Source organism: Myiozetetes cayanensis, unplaced genomic scaffold (assembly GCF_022539395.1).
Source record: "Myiozetetes cayanensis isolate MyiCay16 unplaced genomic scaffold, myiCay2020 scf1, whole genome shotgun sequence".
NCBI lineage: Eukaryota > Metazoa > Chordata > Aves > Passeriformes > Tyrannidae > Myiozetetes > Myiozetetes cayanensis.
Genome location: NW_026086604.1, coordinates 70,403,617 through 70,428,652, shown reverse-complemented (window position 1 = coordinate 70,428,652; position 25,036 = coordinate 70,403,617). Strand labels below are relative to the sequence as shown.

The 25,036-nt window shown below is 40.1% G+C and overlaps 3 protein-coding genes across 6 annotated transcripts in view; 1 reads left to right on the top strand and 2 right to left on the bottom strand.

The window, feature by feature from the left end:
* MTRR (5-methyltetrahydrofolate-homocysteine methyltransferase reductase) overlaps window positions 1-5,148 on the bottom strand; it is a 29,730-nt gene extending 24,582 nt beyond the window's left edge. Inside the window, exons 1-2 of one of the 4 annotated variants that reach the window (XM_050317900.1) lie at window positions 4,999-5,148; window positions 4,262-4,391 (exon numbers count right to left, since the gene is read on the bottom strand). In XM_050317900.1, the coding sequence (XP_050173857.1) occupies window positions 4,262-4,279 (18 nt within the window). In that variant the 5' untranslated portion in view covers window positions 4,280-4,391; window positions 4,999-5,148. Of the gene's footprint in view, window positions 1-1,883; window positions 2,066-4,261; window positions 4,395-4,998 lie in introns of those variants that run through there. The other 3 variants (XM_050317889.1, XM_050317909.1, XM_050317916.1) reach the window with 3 other exon arrangements.
* Window positions 5,149-5,242: 94 nt separating this feature from the next.
* On the top strand, window positions 5,243-12,493 carry FASTKD3 (FAST kinase domains 3). Its single transcript, XM_050321548.1, has 7 exons — window positions 5,243-5,310; window positions 5,846-7,300; window positions 8,439-8,524; window positions 8,986-9,148; window positions 10,029-10,098; window positions 11,343-11,457; window positions 12,207-12,493. Exons 2-7 carry the CDS (start codon window positions 5,875-5,877, stop codon window positions 12,303-12,305), a joined length of 1,959 nt encoding a protein of 652 aa, XP_050177505.1. The 5' UTR covers window positions 5,243-5,310; window positions 5,846-5,874; the 3' UTR covers window positions 12,306-12,493.
* A 3,025-nt stretch (window positions 12,494-15,518) lies between these two features.
* On the bottom strand, window positions 15,519-23,532 carry CFAP90 (cilia and flagella associated protein 90). Its single transcript, XM_050327974.1, has 3 exons — window positions 23,356-23,532; window positions 19,237-19,353; window positions 15,519-15,732 (listed from the first exon to the last, which is right to left on the bottom strand). Exons 1-3 carry the CDS (start codon window positions 23,530-23,532, stop codon window positions 15,589-15,591), a joined length of 438 nt encoding a protein of 145 aa, XP_050183931.1. The 3' UTR covers window positions 15,519-15,588.
* Window positions 23,533-25,036: the final 1,504 nt, after the last annotated feature.

Below are 25,036 nucleotides of genomic sequence, written 5' to 3'. Positions count from 1 at the left end.
AAAGTATGAAGTGGTGTATTAGCACAGAGCCATGATCAGTTCACTAAATTCTTGCTTGCTCCATTGCAGATTCTCATCTGCAAACTCTTGGAAGCCAAACATTTGGTGATAGAGGTTCTACAATAGTTACTGGGAGGTCCGATATATCACTAGACCAACAAGAACCTAACACAACTACAGTTTTTTATTCTACTTTCCACTTCTTATATCTTTAGTGTTGTGGGTTTGTCCCATTTTTATTCTTTCCTTCAAAAGTTCTCCTCAGCTGAGGACAGCAATGCCACATAAGAGCAGCAAAATGCATGTTCAAGTATTCTGAATGATTACTGAGGAGGACAGAATCAGAAACCCAGGTTTGTCTTATCCAGAATAATCTATATCATGACAAATGCACCTGTTATTCAGGTAACTCATCCAAGGCTGACTACATGCATTGTGACTCAAGAAGATCTCCATTTAGCCTCCCATTTCTTACTGCTACTACCTCACTCCCACTTCAGTTTTCCATGAAAAGTAATCACCATAACCAACCAAAGATTTATGACCTCTTCTCACCCATGAGACTGCAGGTGAGAGAAACTACTTGGAAACAGCCAGTGTTTCTGAGATCTGAACAGTATTTGACCATCCATTTTTGCATGGCAAGAGGATCGCATTATGAGTATTGACTCTGTAGTCACCTACTCCATCCATACACCATCACAGCAATCCCTTTATGTGATGACAATATCTGAAAATACCCAACAGCTACATAAAGATGGACCTTCTAACTGACAAACAGGAGAAAAGTAGAAGCTTATGTGATAAAATCTACGAAGCTGCAGAAATTACTTCTTTTCCTCAGTGCCTAATTCTCAGATTCTCAATTCAGTACATATTTCTACCTCATCATGAACTTGCAGCAAGACAACTGAGTTGTCTTGCCAAATCTGACAGAATAGATTTATTCAAGAGGCAGAAATATCCTGTCTACCACCTTCCTAAAACTAATCTCCAAACCTGTCAAATGCAAAAGAAATTAAATGGAATGGTGTAAGGAGAATCTTCACATTCCAGGTTGGCTGCATAGAAGTCTCTTTGTAATGTTCAGCTACATACTCAGGGAACATTCATTCAAAATATCTCACATTTTCAAGTGCGTGAAAAAATATCTTTTAGGTGTTATTTTCTTCTCGTCCCATACGAAATATCAGGTTATCAAGTTTTGATTGTTTTTTATGGGTTTTATATGGTTCTGTTTGAGGACATACAGTCAAAAGTACTTTGTGAAGGAAATTACGCTTCATATTGCTTTTAGTTAGACACTAACAGTTTTCATATTCTTATTCTTGGATAACAGCAAGTAACAAAAAGCCACTTTCTTGCTCCAGACAAGCTTTTTACTTCTTTCTAGAATACAGCTTGAGTGAATCCCATGGGAATTGAAGTGCATACACAAGCAACACAAGAAGACCCCACAAAAGCTCCAGGCCATGCTGGAGCCCACAGTTAACAGAACACAGAACATCAATGCAACCAAAGAGACACAACAAGGGGGGACAGGGGGTAGGGAAGCATGTAATTTCTAACAACAGAAGACCTTACCCTATTGCATACAGAAATAGTTTTCAAGAAATCACTGAATTATTGTTAGAAGAGAGATAAAGATTTAGAGTTCTAATAAGAAAAATCAGAAGAAATGTGTCTTGGGCAAAAGGCTATTAAGAGACTGTGAGTATTGGTCCAAATTACTGATTCACAAGGAAAAAAAATTAAAATTCAATGGTATATTTTAGGTGGGTGCATCAGCTAGCCTTTTGATTACAAAGGGCCACCACTCAAGCACATGAAGAAAAATGCAGTTCTTAAATACTTATTTTTCAAAACAGCGTGGAGTATCTCACCTTATCCATTTCACTTATACAGTGCATATCAGCTTCAAGTCCATGGGCACCTGCTTGCTGCCATATTTCCTCAGCTATGGCTTTTGCCTGCCCCTTTTGTGTTGCATAGAGGAGCAAAAACCTCCTTTTTGAATTACAGCACATTTCCCAAAACACAGGATTTTAATTTTTTTCTAGAGACACTGCAGGGGAAAAAAGAATTAGAAAAAGTGAATTTATTGTACGCAGGACAGCAAGATTTTACTTTGCTTATGAGATTCAAAAGAGATACTTTAGTGATAGCAGTATTGGTGTTTGACTTGAAAATGAGGCATCTACTCTGAAGAGAAGCCATTTCTCACAACCAAGCCTTTTAGACCAGGTTTTGAAGTACTGGTCCTGTGTGCTGTAATGCCTTGATGTTGCAATAATATTGTAATATCCCCAATATCCCCAATATCAAGAATCTAGTTTGTAAGCAATACAATACAAAAACTATTTTTATGAAAATATATATTACTTTTATTATGTAAGTTATATTTTCCATTCCAAGTCAATGACTGCTTTGTTCACTTTTCTAAGATGTATTTGAAAACAAAACAAAATATAACATAGACCTGGTGAAGTCAAACTACAAAGCCTGAGGAAAAAAACCCAAAATTCTCAGCTTCTTCTTTTCTGAAATCAGTATTTTTTTCCCAAATGACTTTACACTTCACTGTCCACTATGTCTGTTCTTTGGAGCATAAACGTTAATCTTAATTTCGTATTTGAAAAAGGAGTTTTTACACAAGTGTAACTTGACCGTGCGATTAGCTCAGGTGGTTAGAGCATGGTGCTAATAACAGCAAGGTCATGGGTTCGATCGCTATATGGGTCATTTACTTAATATTGTACTCCACTGATACGGCAAGATATTTCTCCCCACAGTACTGTGGAAGGTTTCTTCCTATGGGAATTTTTTTTTAAAGCATAATTATACATCAGAAGCAGCAAAACTAAGTGACAGGTTTTTAAGAGCCTGTAACACACATGAATTCCATGAAAAGTGTATTTACTAGAAAATGTTGAGATTCTCATTGTATTTTCTTCTACTACATTTGCATTTATATTTTTCACCTTAAACTGATTACATATATCACCTAAAAATATTAACGACTACCTTAACAATCACTTTAAATAAATTTGTTTACATTAACGGCTTCATGTGCATGTGCACAGAAGATGCATACAACAAAACAATACACAGAATGATTCTTCACCCTCTTTTTCCGGAAGAAATACAAAGAAATGTGCTGACATGCTAACTACGAAGATTCATATAAAATAGTGTAAATACAGTTTAAATACCCTCAGATCCCTACTGTAATGCAGATTCACCCTAGTCATATGCTGTTTTCCCCTAATTCTGTTGTCAGCAGGTGGCATCGCCGGACTATAAATAGATAAACACAATAAATATGAAGCAGCATTTCACTACTACATTCTTTCTCATACCTCAAAAAGGGAGAAAGACAATCAATTTTCCACTGGGACCACACCATAGCACAGAAGCCTTCTATACACAGAAAGCTGAGGAGTAAGCTGCCAACATTATAAGCAAGGGATTACCAACAGACTTCAAACCAGAGTCAGTTTGGGAAGACGTATATGCTTGAGCAGCACAAAAGTTTTAGTAGAGGGGAAGGAGAGGGCAATAGAAAGAACACTGGTCACAATGTGGTCTGACATGGTCAGATAGATTGCCCTAACAGTGCCATGATCTCTGCCCAGGTCAGGCACAGCAGCTGCGGTCTCCATAAGACATTGTAAGCTCGTTCCACTCCACACACAGCAACAATAAAGGGTACAAAAAGTAGCCATACCCATTGTTGGTGAATATATGTGAACTTGGGGAGAGTTTTTTTCACTGTGGACTAGTAGACTGTATAGCAAAATTGGAGCAACTGCACTTCCTTCAGAAAGCATGTGGAAACAAGTGAATCCATGCAGCCAGAAGAGGGGACGATGCTGGAGATGCATATGCATCCTGAAAGAGGGTACTGTGTGCGTATGTAACAGTGTGAATGCATCTTTGTGGAAATGGTAGAGGTCACAATTCACAATTAGACAATTCCTTAGAATTAGATATAGAATGCTGTTTAAATATTTGCAGGCATTTATTAACATTTTTAAGTGCCTGGTATCCTATCTGTAGCATTGTTGCTATTGATCTTGAGTATGTAATTCAATCAACTGATTAAACAGTTAACTCCCTAACAGTTAATTATGTCATCAACAGACCAATAAACTCATTCGATCGTGATGCAAACATGTCTTCTGTCAACAACCGAAAGAGCCCCATGCACAAACTGATCAAATGGTGTCTGCTCAAAGAAAGAAAAATCAGTCATGCCTACCTGCAGATGAACAATCATAAACCAGCAACACGCTTGTTCTCAGATAAACATGCTGCCCACACTGCTCTTTGCTGCACTATAAACTCTTCAAAGATGATATGCCATTCCCACATGTGCGCTGCAAGCTCAACTGGAATGAAGAAGGGGAAAACGGGTAATTCTTTACTACTGAGCTTTCTAGAGAATCCCTCTAACAGTATTACCACACCAGCAGCCTTTAACATGTTGTTGTGTTGGTAGCTGCACATGTAAAAACAATGTTTAAGCCGGGAAAACAACCTGGGATTTGCTGGACCAAAGCAGGGCTTAACATGAAACTAAGGATGAAATTCCAAATTATAGCTCATCTGATCCAGTATTCGGAAAAGTCAAAAAAGCTAGGAGTCCACAGAAGATCGGCAGGGAGTCCATCAGCCCCGTCAGTCAATAACAGAGCAAGCCCTCCGTGAATGCCACTGCACGACACGTGCTGGCCCCGGCAATTACGCGGCTGCACTGCAAGGCCAGACCACGCACTGCCAAATACGTCCAACTGAGTGGCCACGGACCGGATAAAAACGCAAGAAACTTCAGTGCAAGGGTTTTAAGTTCTCTCAAAGGGTGGCTTTGAACCGGGTTGTGGGACCGTGCCTTCAGAAACGTAAACGCCACTCCCAAGCCCCCTTTTCAACAGCTGGTGACTTGCTCAGAACCACTTGCACTCTACCGCCAAGACAGACAGAAGCCCCGCCGCGCACCTGCCCCGCCCGGCTCCCGCTATCCCCCGCAGAGGGATGCGGGAGTACTTGCGCTGGAGGACGCGATCCGCAAATCCCACTCCCGAGGCAAAGTGCCAGCCTGCGCTCCGCTCCCGTCCTGGCGGCGCCGGGTGCAGCAGCACCAAGGGCGCGCCCCGGACGAGCGGGGCGGGGCGGGGCGGGCTGATCCGGGGCGGGCTGAGCGCCCCGCGGCGGGCAGGGGGCGGGAGCTGCTGCCGGCGCCCGGAGGTGCCGCCAGGAGAGCGCCGGAAAATCCCGGCAGGCCCCGCGCTGGCCGCCATGGCGGCGGAGGTGAGGCTGCAGCGGCGCTCCGGGCGCTGCCGTGTGCCCCGGGACGGAGGGACCGCGGCCCCTTTCTTTCGCAGTACCAGCAGCGACAGCAGCAGCAGTAGGCGCTGGGGCGGGAGGGAGGGACGCTGGGACTGTGAGGCGGAGAGGGATGGAGAAACCCGATGGAGGAGCCCCGCCGGTGCCGCCCCGCCCGTGTCAGACCCCCACAGCGCCCCGGCCTTCAGGGGTGGAGGGCAAAGCGCCGCCCCACAGTTCCTGCTCGGGGAAACGTCCCTGTCTGTATCCCGCTCCTCTCCCGAAGTGTCCTTAGGGAAACAAGGGCCAGAGATGCGCTGCAGCCTGTCACGCAGGTCTCGCCGCTCCCGGCAGTTTGTTTTCTTTGCATTGCCTTGCGCTGGTGGTTATGGCAGAGGGATTGTCCCAGTCCTCTCCAGCCGTCCAAAGCGTACTTTTTTTTTTCCCTTTTTTGCTGAATTTTAGTGACACTAGTGCTGTTTCCCAAACGATATATTTACATGTATTTTTCTTCCTCTAGGTGTTATTTCAGAACCCATTTGATTCAATATGGCTTTGATTAGCCGAAAAAGTTTCCAGTTTTATTCATCCAGCACACCAGCAAGCAGGTCTGTTTTGATGACCCTAAGCAAGAGGCTGAGCTTCCTCAGGGGGCAGCAAAAGCCCCAGTACTGTAGCTCTGTAGCCATGAGGATGCTATATATCAAAGATAAATCTCAGTATATGTTTTGTAGAAAAAACCACGTACAACTGCGGCTGCAGTCACTTTACGAAACTGTGCGTCTTTGTGGAGAAACTGAGAACTGTACTAAGTCTAATAACGTGTGGATGGATGAACAATTATTTTTCAAGAAGTTGAACAACCTTTGTACATCAGAAGAGATTTTTGACTTTCTTAGCTCTCTAGAAGTCATGTCTGATACTATGGCCTCAGGAGCCCTGCAAAGGATTTCTGAACTTGAAGTGGATGACAGTGGTGTGAAAAACCCTGGAGTGTTAGAGAATGAAGTTTTCAGGGCGTTATGCTTGCAATTGGAATTTGAATCTTCGAAACTGTCAAGCAGTGGGCTGCTGAACGCATTGCAGGCTTTGGTAACACTACAAATAGATCCGCAGAGCACGCTGATGGCAAGCTTGCTTTCAGAGAGCGAGGAGAGGCTTGGTAAGGGACAGTTGACTGTTGAAAATCTGTGTGCTCTTGGAGACAGTTTGCTTGAGTTGGAAAGCCCAAACTGTGCGATGCTGGAAGAAATTGTGAACCACATGCAAGAAAAAGACATTGAGAAATGGACTCCAAGGGAAATAGCGATGGTTTATAGAATACTACAGGTGACTGCCAGGGAAAGGAAGCAATACCAAAACTTGCTGAACAGACTGAACAGTGTCACTTTACCTGCAGTTTCCCAGCTAAGCCCAAACTTTGCAAGTGTAGTACTGAATTCACTGGTGGTTCTTTGTCAGACTCAGGCAGTTGCCTTAGTTACTGCACTGTGTAAACATTCTGCTGAGCATGTTCCGTATTTCACGGACTGTGAACTGGTAAACGTCCTGGATGCCTTCCTATACTTTGGACATCGTGAACAAAGTTTTACAGAGGCACTGGAAACGCATGTCCCTAAATCCATCCTTACCATGCATCCTCAAACAGTCTGCAAAGTCATGCAGTATTGCTGCAAAAAGGTGATCCTTTCAAAGCCCATCTTTGATGCAGTGGCAGAAAGTTTCATTTCCAATGCTGACAGACTCACCACCGACCAGATTGCTGGGTATATTATACCATTTGGGACTCTTAACTATCTGCCTCCAAGTGCTTCTTCCTTGTTTAGGAAGCTTGAAACTGTACTGCACACTCGGCTTAGTCACTTTCAGCCTCACACCTTGCTGAACCTACTACACTCATGTGTCCTTATTCAACGTTATCCACTAAATTTTCTGCCAAAAATATTTAGTCCCTATTTTCTGCAAAAGCTTCAAGGTAAGGAGCAGTGTTTCTCTAAGGATGTTCCACATTTCTTTCTACTATGTGGTTTGTCTCTTGTCAAGCACACATTTTTTATCACTCTCTGTCAAATCAGCAATGACCTGACGATCCTTGTGGGTCCCTTCCAACTCAGAATTTTCTGTGATGTGACTTTAGGTGATTTAAGAGAATAGTGATAAGGAGGCTAAAGAGTCACAGTTGCAGTTGTCTTTCATGTTATATCATTTAGACAAGTTTAAAAATTTGACTGTACAATCTTAAACAGTGACTTGAATTCCTTTTAAAAATTTCAGTTAATCCTTCAGTTTTTCTAGAAAATAGTGACCTGGTTTTCCCCATGTTAGTCATTTGTCTCATACAGGCTAGAACATCTCCCACGTGATAGCCTGTCCTTGACTCTAATTATTGCAAATTCCAATACTTTTGGACACAAACCTATTATGAACAACACAACATTTTAAGGAATTCTCTGTTAGATAGTAAAGCATTTTTAGTGTCATTATAGAGAGATGTAAGCTATGCTAGAATGGTGAGTGACTTCTTAAGATCTCAGTTAAGATTCCTCTGTTAATAAAATCAGGGTCAAGTTTTCAAGGTGATTAGAAATTTTGGTTACTTAATTTTTTTGTTAATATAAAATACCTTAAGGGGTTGATTTTTATAACACAGACAAATCTCCAGAAATTATTTGATATTATCCACTAGCAGATTAAAAAAAAAAAAACAAAAAAAAAGGTGAACCAATGAAATTCTGGTATTATAACTTGGGGAGAAGGGGTTATTGGAAGGGGATATTTATCCAAGCCCTCAACTCAGACTTATTCTCTGTAGAATGTCCTGTATGTCTCAGGTCCTCATTTTTTTTGGTGAAAGACTATGACAGTTTTAACTAAGGTCTTGCTAGTTGTATATTTTTTTAAGTTAATATTCCTGTAAATAATTCCCTCATTTTTCTAACTCTTGTCATTTCACACTGATCTTTCTGTTCATTCAAACCATTACCAAGAACTGTAATGATCAAGTAGCTTCTCTGCACATTAAACTGAATAGCTTTTCCTGACTTCTGCATGGTGGCTTGTGTAACGATACGTTGTTGAAGGTACCCCTGAAAGCCTGAATATTGTTGTTTCAGCTCAGCCACCTGGTTTGAACAGAGTTGTTACCTCCCAGCTAACCCAGCTTTTTCTGACTGTCACCCTGGAGTGCCCATTTTATGAGGTACAGTACACGTGAAACCAGAAGTGATGAAACATTTCTATCTGATTGATTGACTTGATATATTTGTGTGCTTGACAGAACTGACTTAACTCTTAAGTTATTAAAGTACTTTTTTTGTATTTCCAAATACTTTTCCAACAACTATTTGGTTTCTGTGTTTGGCTTGTGAAGTTGTGAAGCCCAAAAAGAGATCAGGCACACTTTGATCTTAGCCTGACTGGAGAGGAATGGAAACAGTTGTGCATTTCTCATGAGTGTATTCAGCATGACAGCATGGAAGCTTGGTGAGGATGTTCTGGTGGTTGGTTGGGGGATTCCAGCAGATCATACCTCAGACTGTAGGTCTTTCAACAGACTTGGCTTTGAAATGCACAGAACACAATTTGCTACATTAATGAGTTAATTACAGAAATGTTATCTCCTTTTTCTTTTGTTTGATTTGGTGTTCTGTCCTTATGTAGGGTCCGAAACTCCATCCAAAGTATCAAGTAAAGGCCTTTCCCACACCTCACAGTTCTTGTGATGTTCACCTCCTTAAAAGGGTGAAGACTGGATTACTTTATTTACTAAAAAAAAGAATATATTTTGCATCAGAGGTATCAACACCATATTTCTATGCAGTTGGTAAGTAACATTTCTTTAGATTAATAATTAAATGTGAGTTTATGCTGCCAAAACTTTAATTCCCTTTGTAAGAGTTCTAAATTTTGCAAATTCAGAAAAAGTAAACTAGAATACAAAACTCTGTAGAAGGTCTGAAATGGGGAACTTCAAGTAAATCCATTTTTATAGTCAGAAAGAAGAAAAGGAGGAGAAACGAACTACAGCATTTCTTGGAATTCGTGCAGCCCGTGTGTACTGAAAATAGCTGCTAACTCTTGTATTCTGTATTTTTACTATTAGCTCCTTATCCTTCAAACAATTTGTGTAATGTAAAGCAAAATGAGGCAGTGCCTGGGAGGGATGGGTGATAATACGGTGTTGAGGGAAGGGCCTCTTGGATACCATGGGTGTCGGAGGGCTTTAAAAAAAAAGAATAAAAGAGAAGGATGATTCCAGAAATTTTCTGCCTTCAGCTTCCACATGAGTGTTGAAGTTGGCAGGGTTTAGGTCCAAAACTCATGTTTGCAAATTGACATAATCTAGAAAATTAGGGAATTAATGAGAAAAACAAAGGATGGGGGCAGAGAGAGAAACTCTTCACAAAGCCCTCAAATTCCAGAGGCCCTAGCCACACCAGTAAGGTGCCATTTGACTACATTACGGTTTTTGGTGGACTTGGAATACTAATTTGCTGATTAGCATTAGGAAAGGCTGAAGTGTTACTATTCATCATTTATTTGTTTTAAGTCTGTACAAATCTTTTGCAAGCCTCTGTGATTCAGAAAAAAAAAGAATTATGTTTTAGTTATTTTATAAAACAATGAACTCAGAATGAGAATTAGAGTAAACAGTTCATTATAGGAATGAGCTTTAATGTCACTTGTTTTTTCATTTGTACTAGATATCGAAATTAAATTAGATGAGGAAGGTTTTGTATTGCCTGTAGCCCAATGTGAAGAGGTACACAAACGGTAAGAGAATAAAATAAACCATTGGTAAAATGTTGGTTAACAATGACAAAGAGCATCCATGGTGAAACACTGGCAAAATTTATTTGGAGTTTTTTCATTGACTTCAGCTAAGTTAAGGTTTCACACTAAAACCACTGACAAAAGGACAAAATTAACAATCTGTGCATTTTGCTTATTGTTTTGCCACCTGACTAGGTGATGTCAGCCAATTAGTCTCTTTAACCATTGACAGTCAAGAGATCCTGATTTGGCTTCTATTAATGTATTTAGATCTTCTGTAATTCATTTTCAAATTAAAAGTAAATTCTAATCAAGTTTATTTGCATAGATTTAACAGTTTAAGCTAGTTCACAAATTTACTTCTGTAAGGAATCCTGCATAATGAGGATATGTGCTACAGATGCTGGAGGTTTTAATTGACAAATGCATAGGAGTTTAAAAAATATGTTAAACAAGGGTTATTTTGAGAAACCTTAGATAAGCTTAAGCAACCTGCCTGTGTGGTATTTGCAACAGCCCTTCTGTGAATAAAGCAAAATACTTTGAAAAGGTTATGCTTTCTCCAGCTTAACCTTCACAAGACTCAGAGACTAATAAAGATTTTTTTCAAAAATCCCATGCTTAAATGCTTAAGAATGGGTTTTACTGGTTTTTTTTACATAACAGTTTTCATCTGTAAATAAGGTCACAATGTTCTTAACATACTAAAAATTAAGCAACTCTTTAACAGTAGCTATAGAAACAAAGGAGAGGAAATTTAGTTATAATCCATGATACTGCCAATCATATGTGCAGGTTTAACTTAAACAGATTTAGCTTAAACTTAACTTTGATTTGAACTGTAATAGATTTAACAGGTAAACTAGTAAGTTAAATAAATTTAGCTGCTGAAATGCTTTCAAGCTGAGGCATGTTTTTTGTGTGTTTTTCCTTCTAAAAGAATTCAAACCAGCTTATTAGTATTAAAAATATCAAACTCTTATTAACTTGTATGGTAATTTTTGTTCAGAGTAAAAAAAAGCTTTTCAGATCAGTTTCACTAAGCTTCAGGCTTTTGCCTCCCACCCTTAAATTGAGTGATTTAAATTGTCCTGAACTTCTATCCTGCAAAATCTGATTCAAGGTGGTATAACGAAGTAAGAAGGGAGGTATTGTTTCATGCTTCTTAGGAACTGCAGTATTTGTGATTAAATAACTGATTGTTGGGGGGTTTTCTTTCATACTAAACTTATGCTTGATTTTAGAATTGCCCTCTGTGTTGATGGTCAAAATAGATTTTGTGCTAATAGCCACAATCTGTTGGGAGAAGAAGCTATTAAACAGAGACATCTTCAGTTACTTGGTTATGAAGTTGTGCAGGTAAAGTCCAAAGACAGTAATTTGCTTTTGCTCTGGCTATATAAACATGTAAAAAATTATTTTACAATGCTTAAAACTAGTTTAAAGTAATTTCTAAGGCAGATGTAGTTTTGTCCTTGCTATATTATGTTCTCTCTGCCTAGCTTTTGTCTCTTTGAGGGCATACAGGAAATCCATTTTGTTCCTTGGATCAGTTAGTGTATTCTGTCTGTGTTTTCTGCCAGATAGTGGCTGCTTGAAAGATTACACCTCTGCAGTGATTAATTCAAGTTCTTGACTTACAGGCAAATCTTGTGTAAGAGTTCTGTTAAATTCGTATTTTTAATTAAATTCTTGTTTAAAAGGTTTGAATTTGGACTTTAAAAAGAGAAATTAAAAAAAAAAACAAACTGATTTGTATTGTAAATAAAATGTTCACAGCAAGTGTATCTTTATTTTACCTGTTGAATTAAATAGGGGTATTTTTACCTTAAATATACTTTTACTTTGTCAAGATTTTATTTTCCATTTATAATCACTTATTACATAGGGCTAACTTCATAATATTTAACTTAGTTTATGGATATCACTCTTTGTTTTACAATAATCTTTTTTCAGGTGATTTACAGATCTACATACGCATAAGATTAAATGTTTCCTTTTAAAGCAGAAAAATCTTGGATGTGTAATTTTTCATCTGCTTAATGAACATCTGTGTTCAGTTGTTTGTTAAAAGGTATTTCCAGCAATCATTTTTGTTTTGTTTCCAGATTCCATTTTTTGAGATAGAAAGTCTAGAAAACTGCAGGAAAATGGCAGAATATCTACACAAAAAAATCTTTCCTCATACGTACGGACTCAGAAACTGACACTGGAGAATGCCACTAAATCAGAAGTTGACCTCCTGTACTACAGAGTGTAAATACTGTGCTTGGAAGAAAACTGGTGTTTCCTAAATAACTGCATCTCAGATATTTTCAGCTTCTGGACTTGAAACCTTCCAATATTTGGAACAATTGACATGTAAAGAGTAATAAAGAGCATCATATTTTTTTAAGTTTTGTGTGAGTATTTATTATATGTTGACAGATGTGAGTGCCAGACAGTCATTGCTGCTTTTCCCTTGTATTTCACTCATTCTGATTCACAGCTGCAAACAGACACGTGACCATTCAAGGATAACAGCCAGTCTGAATGTAAAGAATATGCCATGCTACCTACTAATTGGGGCTCTCTTCACAGTACAAGACATTGTGCAGTTTACTTATAGCTTGTGTAATTTCCCAAGTCTTTCATAAAGCTAAAATTTGCAGTAGTTGCAGAAGCAGTATTGGCTTATTGCTCTTAACAGATGTAGAATGCTGTTCAATAAGTAGCAATGCCGTACAGAAAATGAGAGCACTTTTAATAAAAAAAGATTTGCTTTACTTTGTAAAGTAACAGCTGCCACAGGATAATGGACTTGCACAACTGTCTCTGTGGAGGTCCCCAATGTTCTGGATATATTCCATTTGTAGTTGTGTCTTTGGTGGCAGTTGTAGCTAAACTGTCTAAATAGAGTCACATATGCCCTCCAAAGTTCCTTCAGTTTACAGAAACTCTACACTCAGAATCTCAGAACTATGTCCTATGGCAGTCCTTTTTTATGTATGAGTAGAAATACTGGAACTGAGAAACCAGAACCAGTACCCACTTCATCCGGAACAAGTGTGCCCCAACTTGGGTTAATGTGTCGCTTTGCAGATGGATGAAGGGAAAACAACACAGCTTTAGTTTTGATCAGATAATGATCAACTGTCTTGATGAACTGTCACATAAACCATGTTTTCAGGTTAGCTTATTATTTATGAGTTTCAAAGCAGAATTCCCAGCATCACCTAGTTTGATTTTTAGCTGTTATGTTTTGATACAATAAAGGCAAAAGTTTAAATCATTGATATTCTGTATTTTACCAATAGATAACAGAGTATGGCCTTTTTTCCTTCTGAGGCTACAGTGAATAATTTGTGAGTTGCATGTGTGAATTGTCCCAACAACCCCTGGAGATTATCAGATGCAAAATCAAGATCCAGAATGCGATTTCCATTGTGTCATGCTGTGCATTCTGTTCATGATAATTTGTTGCATGTATAAAACCCTTACGGTAGGATATCAATGCTGACAGGTGAGGGAGCACCAAGAGGTAATGAAATGTTTTCCAATAGTGTAACAATAAGCTCAGAACATCAGTAATCTAACAGTTTGTCATCCTAGCAAGAGAGAAATTGAAAGAAAATAGAGGAAATGTTTTTTCAGATATTTATAAGGAACTTATCTGTAATAGAGAGGAATTTGTCAAGGTATTCTTTTTACAGTGAGCACTGAAGGGAGAAGTCAACCACTCAGAACTGAATGAGAAACAAGTAGTCAGAGGAACAACCCCTGAAAGGCCTTCAAAAGTGAGGAAGGATGAGAAGAGGGTGATGTAAGCAAAGAAATGAGATGGGATAACTCAGGTGTTTTTTGATGACTCGATTTTCTCTGTGGTGGGTGAAGTGGTGGTGCCTATTTATCACACAGGCCAGAAGGTGGTGGTGTTCTCAAAGAAATTTGATTTCCAATAGTTTTTCAAACACAGATGGTATGTAAATATAGTAAGGCTACTTATAAGAAGTAATTTGTACTCACTGTCCCAAACTAAAAATAACCTGCCAAGAATATGGCCATATTCCATCTCATTCTTTACTGGTATGCATTTGATACTGATTTTTGAAAAAAAAACATTCTAGTATTAGAAAATATTTCCTTCTGACTGTTCTTACTGCGATTCCTTTCATTTAATGCTGCTGGACTTGTTTAGTGAAATATTTATTGTTGAATATAGCAGTTAATGTCCTCTTTTCCCTAGCCCATTGAGTATAGAGGAACTTGCAGTTAATGAATAATGAAAGTCACAAACACCTCTCCAAATGAGCTGCTCTATGTGCTCTGCTTCTCACACCATGCCAAACAAGTGCTATTGACTGCCTGATTTATTACTTATCATGCCCCACATTAGGAAGTTTTTTGTTTCTGTTGTTTTTTCACTAGGAGTCTTGCTGTGTTCAAAAATGACATAGGTTTCCTGTGTGTGACTGACAAAACTAGTGTCAATCAAAGCTGTGGACTTCCAGTCCTTATTTTGGCATAATCAGCCTGGCTGTTGTTCCTTTCTGAACAATATGCCTCAGCTTTAAACAACAGCAGGATCAATGGCTCTTGAGAACCAAACTGATGCATACCCTGCAGGAGAAACTCCTCCTGAAATTACCCTAAAATTTTGGTACTGGATTCAGTGAGAATACAAGGTGGTAAATATTTAAGCAGGTTTAGGCATTTGCTCTATTTAGTGCTTGTTCTACTAGTATTACTTTTTTTTCTTTTTTTTTCAGCATTGGATACAGAGCTAATGATGTTTTTTCTTGTCAGATCAATCTGTCAGACTGATTGATCAGTTTCTATAGTGAAAGTCAGTGAAATGAATGTTTGAAATCAGCTAAACCCATATTTTGTCTATTCAGATGGTAAGCGCTCAGAAGTTCCTTTTAACTTGACTTCCACTTGAAGTCTGCTGGAACTGCTAAGCACTTCTGGAAGTCAGATCATTTCTTTATTTGCCCATTTATGGGTAAGCCCATCCATTTTAGAAAATTCTGAGCTTTATCTTCGTTTCAGTTGTTGTGCAGATGAAATGATGCCTCATGATTCTGTAGCAACATCGCAAGAAGTTTGTCACCACTGATACCTTGAGGAACAAGCTTGCTTAAATGTTAAGTCTGTGAATAGTTATGTAGAAGCAGTGCCTAGAATTGCAGAACCAGCTTTTGACCCAACAGGTCTCAGTTGCAGTTTTACTGCCTAAAATATTCAGCTCTTGTTGGTGCTGCTCTTCATGAGGTTTTTATGAGAATGTAAGGAGACGACATGCATTTTAATTAGCTTGAGGAGAATTACAGCTGCTCTTTCATCCTATTTTTAACTCAGATCATTTTCATTAACTAAAATGTAGAGGAAAAGGCAAAAGCACCATATTGTTTTTTGTTGTGTTTTTTTTTTCTTTCCCCTACATAAATGTTGCTAGCAATGACAGATACAAGAGATTTAACATGGATCCAGTCTTGGAGATTTTTCCAATTAGCGGGTGCTGCGCTTTTCCCCGTATATTGCTGCATGGAGGTGATTAGCCCTTGCATGTTCTTTGGTTGGCTGCTCTAAGGGCTTGTTTACACGTTTCCCATACTCTGAAGATGACAACACAGGAACAGGTCTTGCCATTTCCTGTGAAAATACAAAAGTCATCTTATAAGAAAATCACTGAACAGAAAACTTGGCAGTTTTCTAGTGCTAAATGTGCTGTGGTCAGGGTCAAAATAACTGACAGAACTGTACAGCACCTGCTATACTGATGTATATTTATTTAGCAGTGATCTGCGCCCTTACTGTTCCATCTTTGCCCTAGTTTTTTATGTATATGAATAAACCATTAGTGTATCATTAGATGACATGATGATAAGATATGAAGCTGTGGACTGATAACTTTTTACAAAGAAACATATACACGTAATTACCATGTGATTACTGGCAAATTAAATGCTATGTTACTGAAAAGTACAGATTTTATTTTTATTTTTCTTGTGCACTGAGTTGCATGATTCATTTGAAAAATGGGAGACATTTGTGTCCCCTGTTACAGGAACACCTACCCTGCTTGCACAATTCAGTGAAAGCACAGCATGAGAAAAATCAAAGCCTAAAGAAAAACTCTGAGCGACCACTAGTCCATGCAAGCTTTTCCTGAAGGAAATAAAGCATATACTACTTTAATTCTGTACAATGAAAGGTTTTACTAAAAATGCTTGTAGCTATAAGATTACTGAAATAACTGCAATGATTGGAAGTAGACTTGATGACAAATAACTTAAGATTATTTTAAGCTTTTTCTTAGCTGCACTTTAAGTGACTGTGCAATCACTGTCTCCAATCTGCAGTTCCTTCCTCTGCTACAGCAATGGGGAGCTATGGAGTCAGAAGGGAAAAAAACCCAGCATTTGTTTGGTTTTCTCTCTCTAGCCAAAGGTCTCAGGTTTATCAGGCTGTTTCTGTGTTTGTGCACTGGCTAACACAGTAAGCCTTGGTACCCAGTGTGTTTATCTAGTCTTGTAATATAAACAGTATCTAAAAGGAAAATCAAAATGCAGATGCCACACCACAGTTCAACTGCAAACAAATTACTTCTTTGCTACAACAGACACAAGTCTGAGCCAAATCAGAACTTGAGTCCTGCTAGGATGCATGTGGGAGCACAGATTGGAGGGGTCTCAGCAAGGCAGTCAACTGAGAGACTTTTCCGACATTTCCAGACTCCTGAACAGAACCTGAGATTCTTGCAAAGATGCTATTAACCCTAATTTTTTTTTTTTTTTAGCTCCTAAAGAAACCTCAAGAGAAAAGCCTATTATAAAACAACCATTCATCCCCCAGTTCTCCTACCCACCTTACTCTATCCTATTAAACACTGTTCAGTACACCAACTTTTAATCCCACCAGAACAAAAATCAAGTCAAAAAGAGCGGCAGGCAAAATTAAGACTGTTTTCTCCCCTGCCCTAGTTGTGGATAAATGTTGAAAAATGAGAAATTACAAAGTCTTTGTACCATCAAAAAAGACTTTGCTAGCAATACAGTGTTTACAGCACTAATCACAGGAAAACACTATGTAATTCCAATAGTTTGTGTTCCTTTTAAACAAATAAGAATCAATTTTTGGCATCCTCAGTAGCACAGCACTGACTGTGCACATTGGCATTTTGTCTTTGTCTGGCATTCAGCGGATTTCAGATTTTCCAACAGTTGGCTGGGAAGCATCCTGCTACACGCCTTCGCAACGTGTAACTCTAGCACTGCTAACACTTGAAATCAGCAATGGCAGCCTTGTGCAAATGCTCCGCTGCAGTTACTGTGCTGCATGTAGCTAAACTGAGTATCTGTGACTGTGCTCTTGAATTCCCTGTGTGCACCAAGGCTCTGCAGGAAATGAGGGGCTTACATGCAGTGGTTTTTATGTTTTTTCCACTTCAAGTAAAGCAGTGTACTGTGGTGGATTCAGCCTTTCTGCTTTCAGTGTTGTACTAGAAAGATGTTGATTGTGGTATTTCTATTTACTGTGTTTTATAATATAGTTATATAAAGTCTGTGAGGGCCACAATGATAATTAAAGAGAAGGAGTTGAGTACGTGACCTGCACTTAGTTATGGTCACATCCAGTGCTGGGTGTCATCACGTACAGCAGGATCATGTAGCAATTAACAGGTGTGGGTTTGATGTGTCTCCATGCTAATTAAAGGGCTGGATTAAGGGACACCTGTTCAGACAGAATCCCTTGTGTGCACTGCCCAGCAGAGCTGGTATGAATTCTGGCCCATTCTATCTTTAGGAAGAAAACTGGTAGGAAAGTGAGTTTTGTTGACACAAGAACTCAGTATAGAATCTAAATTTTACACTACTAAACCTTCTACACAAACTTCCCAGTTGGAGGTTGGGCTTGGTAGTGAGTGAGGGAAGTTGTCTTTGTTTTGTCAAAAAAAAAAATTAATTTCTAATTGGAGTAGTCATTTATATGCCTTTTGACCTCACAGAGGTTACAGTTGACAAATTGGCCTCACACAGATTTACTAGGCATGAGCAGGTGATGGTAATGGGCACTCCTGGGATTCCCTTGGGAGCATCTAATACTTCCTGCACTGTCTGATAGAGTGGAAGGGTATTATGGCTATGCACTTCAGCTGAAATGTCTGCCATATATGGCTTCTAGTGAGACAAATCACAACCAGTGGCCTTTGTCACAAAGTAACAACAATTTTATTACACAACATCACTTCACATCCCATGAGCCCGCTGGGATTATGAGGCCAACAGCACACAGAGGCTACACTTCATCTGGTTTTTGACAGCCTCTCTCTCTGTGTGCGCGTGTATTTGTGTGTATATAAATATAATTATATATATGAACACTTGTGTATGTAAGGGCATTATTCAGACACTACATGGAAAAATACCTATGTATATATTTATGTATATATATTATAGTATTTCTGTTTTACAGGCAGCTGTGTAAAACCATGGCTGTATTTAGCTATTGGGCTGCACATCAAACCAAGATTCCGCTGGCCTTGAATACTTCGCCCATCCTTTTCCAAGCATGTCCACGGTGTTCTGATTGACCACTCCTTTGCACTAGCTCCCTATGAATTTCCTTCCTGCAGGGCAGTCTGGTGTAAGTTTCCATAACAAACTCACCAGCTTCAGAAGCTTGGACTCTCGCAGCAAATGCTGGTGTAGTGAGGATGGGTGTCAGAGGACAGCAGTGAAATCAGGGTCTCTGAATGCAGTCCTCATGGAGAGAAAAGTTTTCAAGCATCACAGGAATAGCTGCAGGAGCACTTCAACTACAACTTTTGAGAGGCACAGACATTCAGAATTCTCCCTGAACTCTGTAACAGAGGATTTGCCTCTTTCCCCATGCTTTAACTTGCATATGTCTTGTCACCTGGAAATCTTCAGGAAGAGCAAGAGCTAAATAAAGAGCAAAGAGCTAAGTGTCTTCATGGGCTAATGTTTTCTTCTAAACCTCCAGGCTGAGCACAATGATGTCCTCCTTCCAATTCCTTTCTTACCATATAGGCTGCACTACAGAGGGTAAAACAATGCCTATAGCCTCCAGCCACGTTAAAAAAAAAAAAAATCAACTTTAACAAAGATAATTACGGATTTATCAAAGGATTACCTCCTCATTAATGTTGAGACCATGACCTTTTGCGTGTTTTCTGTCACAGCGGGAAAGATACTTGTTGTAACCTTCTGGTATTCTAAAAATGGTGTCATAGGTGAAAACATGTTCTGCCTTGAGAAAAGGGGAAAAAATGGCTAATTCACAGCATTGCTTAACTTTACAGATTACAGAATATATGTAGTCAAATCAATACTTAAATGGTGCACATATTGTATTAGATGATGACAACAGTTATATTACTGAGCTTATTAGCAAGTCTGGGCCATTCCTTTGTAATAGTTTGCAAAATTATCTAATGACACATGATACCTTTTTTTAAGTCTGGTCATCTCTGAAATTTCCCTTGTGGCAATTTACCTCAATTTCCACATCCCCCTTGCCCCCCTGTCCCTTGCCCACCCCTGCCACAGCCTGTTGTAACTTTTGGAAATTTAACTGCTTTATTTGCTTTTATTTTCTGAACTTATTACTCTTCTTCTTAAGTTTATATATTTGTTAAATGAACTGGCACAATTATGTAAAAGCAAAACAGGCAGTTTCTAAATTTATTTGGAATGAAAAAGACAAAGGTATCCTGCAGCCTAATCATCATTTAATTTCTGATTAAAGCAGAATTGAGAACAGTTCTGAAACATGCCATAGTGGTAAATCTGTGATCCAGTGGTATGCATGACACAGATATGTCATACATGAAAATATAGCACACTCCAAGCCAGAATATAATCGTATAACTGTTGATATAGGTGTACCAAATAACCAACATTAAAGATCTGATCTGCTAACAAAGGCATTTGTGAAATTCAATCAAGAAGTTGTCATGAATAGAATCACAGGAATTTCAAAATCAAAAAGAGTTTTCAAGGAAAAAGCAAAATCTCCTACTGAAATATGCTGTCATATGTAAATGAGCTTCATTTAAAGGTCCATATTCAGTTAAATACCAATCCATCACTGTCTTTGTGCATAGCTGACTAAAAAAAATGATGCATTTTGTTGGGCTTTTCCCCCCCTCTAATATAGTGTGTCCAATTTAACCTTTGAAAAATTCATGTATTTTGAGTCCTACAATTTACAGTGCAATCCTTCAAAAAGAGTCAAGTTAGGGCAAGTCAAGAAGACTATAATTGTTCCATTAAAAGAAAACCATAGTTAAGAGCACTAGTAAGACACTGCTGTAATTACAGGCTTAATTTGTAAAGATACCTCCATTACTTGGTTCTGCCAACAGGACGGATTGTTTGGTATTTAACCCTTCATTTCCCAGAAACCATCGAGCCTCAGAGGTTTTCAGTGATGTTCAAGAGCATCCTGCACCTGATGTGTCACCTTCATGATTATTATTATTTTTGGTTTCCTTACTTCTCCTTTATTCCCCATGTTTCATTCAGAATTTCAGTTGGCGTCTAATTTGCGCCCACCACCAAGAGTGTTATTTGCTCTTTGATTTTATTCACGTGGCATTATTTGTCTGTTATTTGTTACTCACACCAGAGCAGAAAACTCATTCTTTCCAGAACTCACAGATAGGCATCCAGCCTGTTATGTCAAAAACCAGCTCTCTCCCAGATGATCTGTTTAAGATTTTCTGCCAAATGTGTAGAGGCAACAGTTCTGTTCTCAATACACTGATAACTTCCTGCTGCTATTTCTCTTTGTTGTTAAATGATACCTTAGTTGGCCTGGGTGGTGGTGGTGGTATTGAGCTGTTTCTTAAACCCTTCTGAGCAAGTGAGTCATGCAGAGCAGACGATAAATATGTGCTCAGGGTGGGCATCCTCTGTGTACTGCTACTGAAGGTAAGTGCTTTGCAAGCATTCAGTAATATTCCAGACATAGATAAAATAAGTAATAGCTTTCTCCACAGCTCAGAAGAGAAAATATCAGGCAAACTGGCTACAGTAAAATGTAAAGCAATGGAGGGAGCAACTGTCAGACAAGGGATTAAAAGGCAGGAATTTCTGGCTTCTGGTCACATGATGAGCACATCTTCCTATTTCTCTCTGCTTCAGTCTCTGATACACAGTTGGGTTTAGGTATTTAAACTGAAAAAAGGAAATTTTTTTTGCTATATAAATAAAAAAAATTATTTAATTCCTTAATTGTGCAGAAGAATGGGTTGAATCTGCTTGTTCCCCTGTGGCCAAGGCCTGAGCTGTGAAGAAACCTATTAAACAGCTGTTATCCTGTTTGGTTTCCATGCCACTGGAGCAGCATTTTCCACAAATCAAATCATCGTGAGTGTGAAAGCAGACTATACTGTAAGCAAAAGCTATACTACATGGTTGCTAATTCTGTGCAGACTGAGTAGACTGTGAGCTCCACCAGCCCCAAGTGCACCTTTGACCTGCCCTAGCCTTACTCTTGTTGTGCTCTCCCTATCACATTTTGTTAAGAATGGCACCAACTGTGCTTGCTCATCTTTGGCTCACAGCACCTTCCCAAGGTGATGCTGGAATCAGCACGAAAGAGTCTGACATTACAAATCTAATTGTCTCTTAGCAGTGCCATCCGCTCAATGCAGGAAATTTGCTGTTCGTCTTAAGAATAGAATAGAATCACAAAATCAACCGGGCTGGAAAAGATCTCTGAGATCATCAAGTCCAACCTTTGATCCAGCACCGCCATGGTTACTAGATCATGGCACTCAGTGCCACATCCGTTCTCATCTTAAAAACCTCCAGGGACGGTTAATCCATCACCTCCCTGGACAGCTCATTCCAATGTCTGATTACTCTCTCTGTAAAAAATTTCTTCCTAATACCCAGCCTAAACTTCCCCTGGAAAAGCTTAAGATCATGCCCTCTTGTCCTAATTCCTTTAATGCCCAGCACTCTGATTCGGTCTGCACCTTGTCCACATCCCAGGGACACACAAGCTGCAAACTCAAAAATCACCAGTCAGTGCTGCCCAGTGATTGGCACATTGATCAGCCTGTCACTTGGGCTGGACTGGGATAAATATATGGGTACATTTATTGTCATAAATAATTATATGTTGCCATAATATTGCTATATTATGTTGATATCATAGACACTTCAGAACTTTTTAAGGATAATTTTTTTTTGAGGAAAAGGGTGTTAAATTCAATGTCTCATATGACACTTCAGAGAGGGAAGAATTTGCCACCCAGGAAGTATAGCTCAGCTGAGGCTGAAGGTGTAAGATTTTTTTCATTTCTGATGTTAAACATGAGGACTGAGAGAATGAGGAACAAGGGTGATATAAGGCAGCAGAGACTAAAGAGTGAGCTTCCTTGCCTTGTACATGTTAAGTGTCAGTGTAACACCAGAAGCACTTGGTTATCCAGGCATATAATGACATTGTTTTGGGTAGCTCTATTGATTTTCATTATTAAAGCTGAGCATATGGAAAAATTGTGCAATGCACATTGAAAACCTTTTGCCTCAACTGGAAACGGAGAAGTTTCTTGTTAAAGAAGTCCCCAGAAGTGTGTGGTACCAGAAAAACCACAGGTGCTGCAATCCAACCCCAGCAACAGACGATACCTTTCTTATTGTTCCCCCTAAAGATGCCTCACATTTCACTGATGCCACGTGACCTGTCAGTCCTCAATCCTTGATGAACTATGTCTGCTTTCTCTTACTGACCAGTGAAAGACCTTACCCTGCTTGGCCATCCACAAGTAGCAAACACATTTCGCAAATGCCTCTGAAGGTGAAACCTGCTATTTTGGCATTAGGCTAGCTCAAGACTAATGTGCAGCATTTCTACATTAGGAAGACATTTTTCACTGTGAGGGCGGTGAAGCACTGGCACGGGTGGCGGAGAGAAGTGGTGGATGCCCTGTCCCTGGAAGGGTTCAAGGCCAAGGAGCTCTGAGCAACCTGGTCCAGTCCCTGCCCACGGCAAGGGAGTTGGAACTAGATGATCTTTAAAGTCCCTTCCAACCCAAACTATTCTGTGATTCTGTGATGATTTTAGGCACCTGCCTGACCAGGTCCCTCATGATGACAGCCGAGCCCTTGCAGAGGGGCCGAGAATAAGGTCTCTATACTGCGCAGACATCCACGGGGAAGCCTTGTCCCTCCGGCCCTGGGAGGCTCCCCTGTGAGGCTCCCCGGCTGTCCCGCCTCCCTCCGTTCCCCCCCTCACCTTGGGCGCCCGGTTGAAATAGCTGAGCTCTGGGGGCCCTTCCCGTCTGGGCGGGATGAAGCTGAAGGCGGAGAAGGCAGCGAGGGCAGGCCGCCTCCTTGCCGCCGCGATACCCAGAGCCTCCTCTGCCCACCGCGACCCTCCCGAGCCCGGCGGCCACGGGCCGGGGCCGGCCATGTTGCGGGGCGGCCGCCGTCACCCGGCAACGCTCCGCGGGGCACGGCCCCGGCCCGGCCCGCAGCCTGGGAGGCTGGCAGGAACAGGGCCCCGGTCGCGGCTGGGCTCCGGGGCTCTGGACGTTCCAAAGAGCGGTGTTAATTAAGGCTGAAATGTGGATTCCCGGACACTCGGGCGTGGGGTTTTGGTCCCAGTTTTGAGCAGCGGCTCCAGCATCACCCGCTCTCAGGCCAGCTCCCCGGTCCCTTGTGTCTTTGGAAGCTAGGGAAGGTGGTTAGAGCAAAGTTTGGCTGAAAGGTACTAGCTTTTTTGCTGAATAAAATAAATTTTGTTCAATAAAAGCACATCGCAGCATGGAATTTCCACCAGAATGAGGATGCCGAGTCTTGAGGAGCTTGGTCTCTTTGCCCAGCAGCTCCTCACCCACTTGGGCACAGGTTTTAACGGGATGCTCAGCCATTTCAGGCAATGCAGTTGGAAAACTCACACACTTGTGCTGGGAGCACTGAAAGTAAACATCTCCTGTGTGCAAATTTCACACTGACTGTAAAACCTCTCTGCCCTATCAGCACCTGGGTTCACCCCACAGATACCCTGGTTTAAAACATACATGTAACTATGCCTATGCTGCTTCTTACTGTGCCTTTTAGGGATCTGTGAGGGGCTTGATTTGGTTTATCTTTGTTTTCTGCAACCACACTTGTAGAACTATTGTGCTGTAGGTACAGCATTACAATTATTTTTGCTACCACTATCTTTTGGTTAGGACTTTCACAAGAGCATTCTTCCAGGCATCTTGAATTTTACTGAACATTCAAAATTTGTTTTAAAACCCCCAACATTCAGAGTACCAGAATTCTTCACAACTGATTGTTTCAGTCATCTTGGAGCTGGGCAATAATTCAGGCCTGCAAAAGTCTCATTCCTACTATGTAGCTGCTACTCTCCCATCACTAATCCACCAAATAAGACAGACTACTGCTTCTTTGCAAGTGCAGAGTGGAGGCATTTATAATCTGCAGACTTCTGTGGGTTTTTTTTTAAACATTTGTGACAATTTCCATCTGCTTATCTAATAATGTCCCTCTACCAATTAAGATCCTCTTCTTTCTGTAGCACGAGCCAAATTAGAGCAGTGTAAGCGAGCAGTAGAATTGAAAATCCAACAGCTGCCTTACATCAGCTTCCTACGCAGAGACCTCTCTGGCACTGTGCAAGTACTTTTTCTGTAGTTTAGTCCAAACACAAAGAGATAGCAAGCCCATTTATAAAAAGCAGCTCAGCCGAAACTGCAGCTATAAATAGAGCCACAAGAAACTGTTCACCAGAGATATAAACTAAGCTAGGAAGAGCTCTGAAGTCAGATCTGAAAGGTTTCTCTCCCATTTTCTTCCTACTGTTCTCATGTACCTCATTTTGATTAATGTTATATTGATGGCATTAAATTGAATTACAGCATCTGGATGCAATACAGATTTTTAAAAATATTGTTGGATGCTTGTTA

Excerpts from the sequence above, each read along its gene's own strand:
- CFAP90 (XM_050327974.1), bottom strand. The coding sequence starts at position 23,532 with ATGGCCGGCCCCGGCCCGTGGCCGCCGGGCTCGGGAGGGTCGCGGTGG. Across the intron at positions 19,354-23,355 it reads ATTTCAACCGGGCGCCCAAG|GCAGAACATGTTTTCACCTA; the intron begins GTGAGGGGGGGA and ends CCTTTTCTCAAG. Across the intron at positions 15,733-19,236 it reads GTCTCAACATTAATGAGGAG|GAAATGGCAAGACCTGTTCC; the intron begins GTAATCCTTTGA and ends GTATTTTCACAG.
- FASTKD3 (XM_050321548.1), top strand. The coding sequence starts at position 5,875 with ATGGCTTTGATTAGCCGAAAAAGTTTCCAGTTTTATTCATCCAGCACA. Across the intron at positions 9,149-10,028 it reads ACCATATTTCTATGCAGTTG|ATATCGAAATTAAATTAGAT; the intron begins GTAAGTAACATT and ends CATTTGTACTAG. Across the intron at positions 10,099-11,342 it reads TGTGAAGAGGTACACAAACG|AATTGCCCTCTGTGTTGATG; the intron begins GTAAGAGAATAA and ends GCTTGATTTTAG.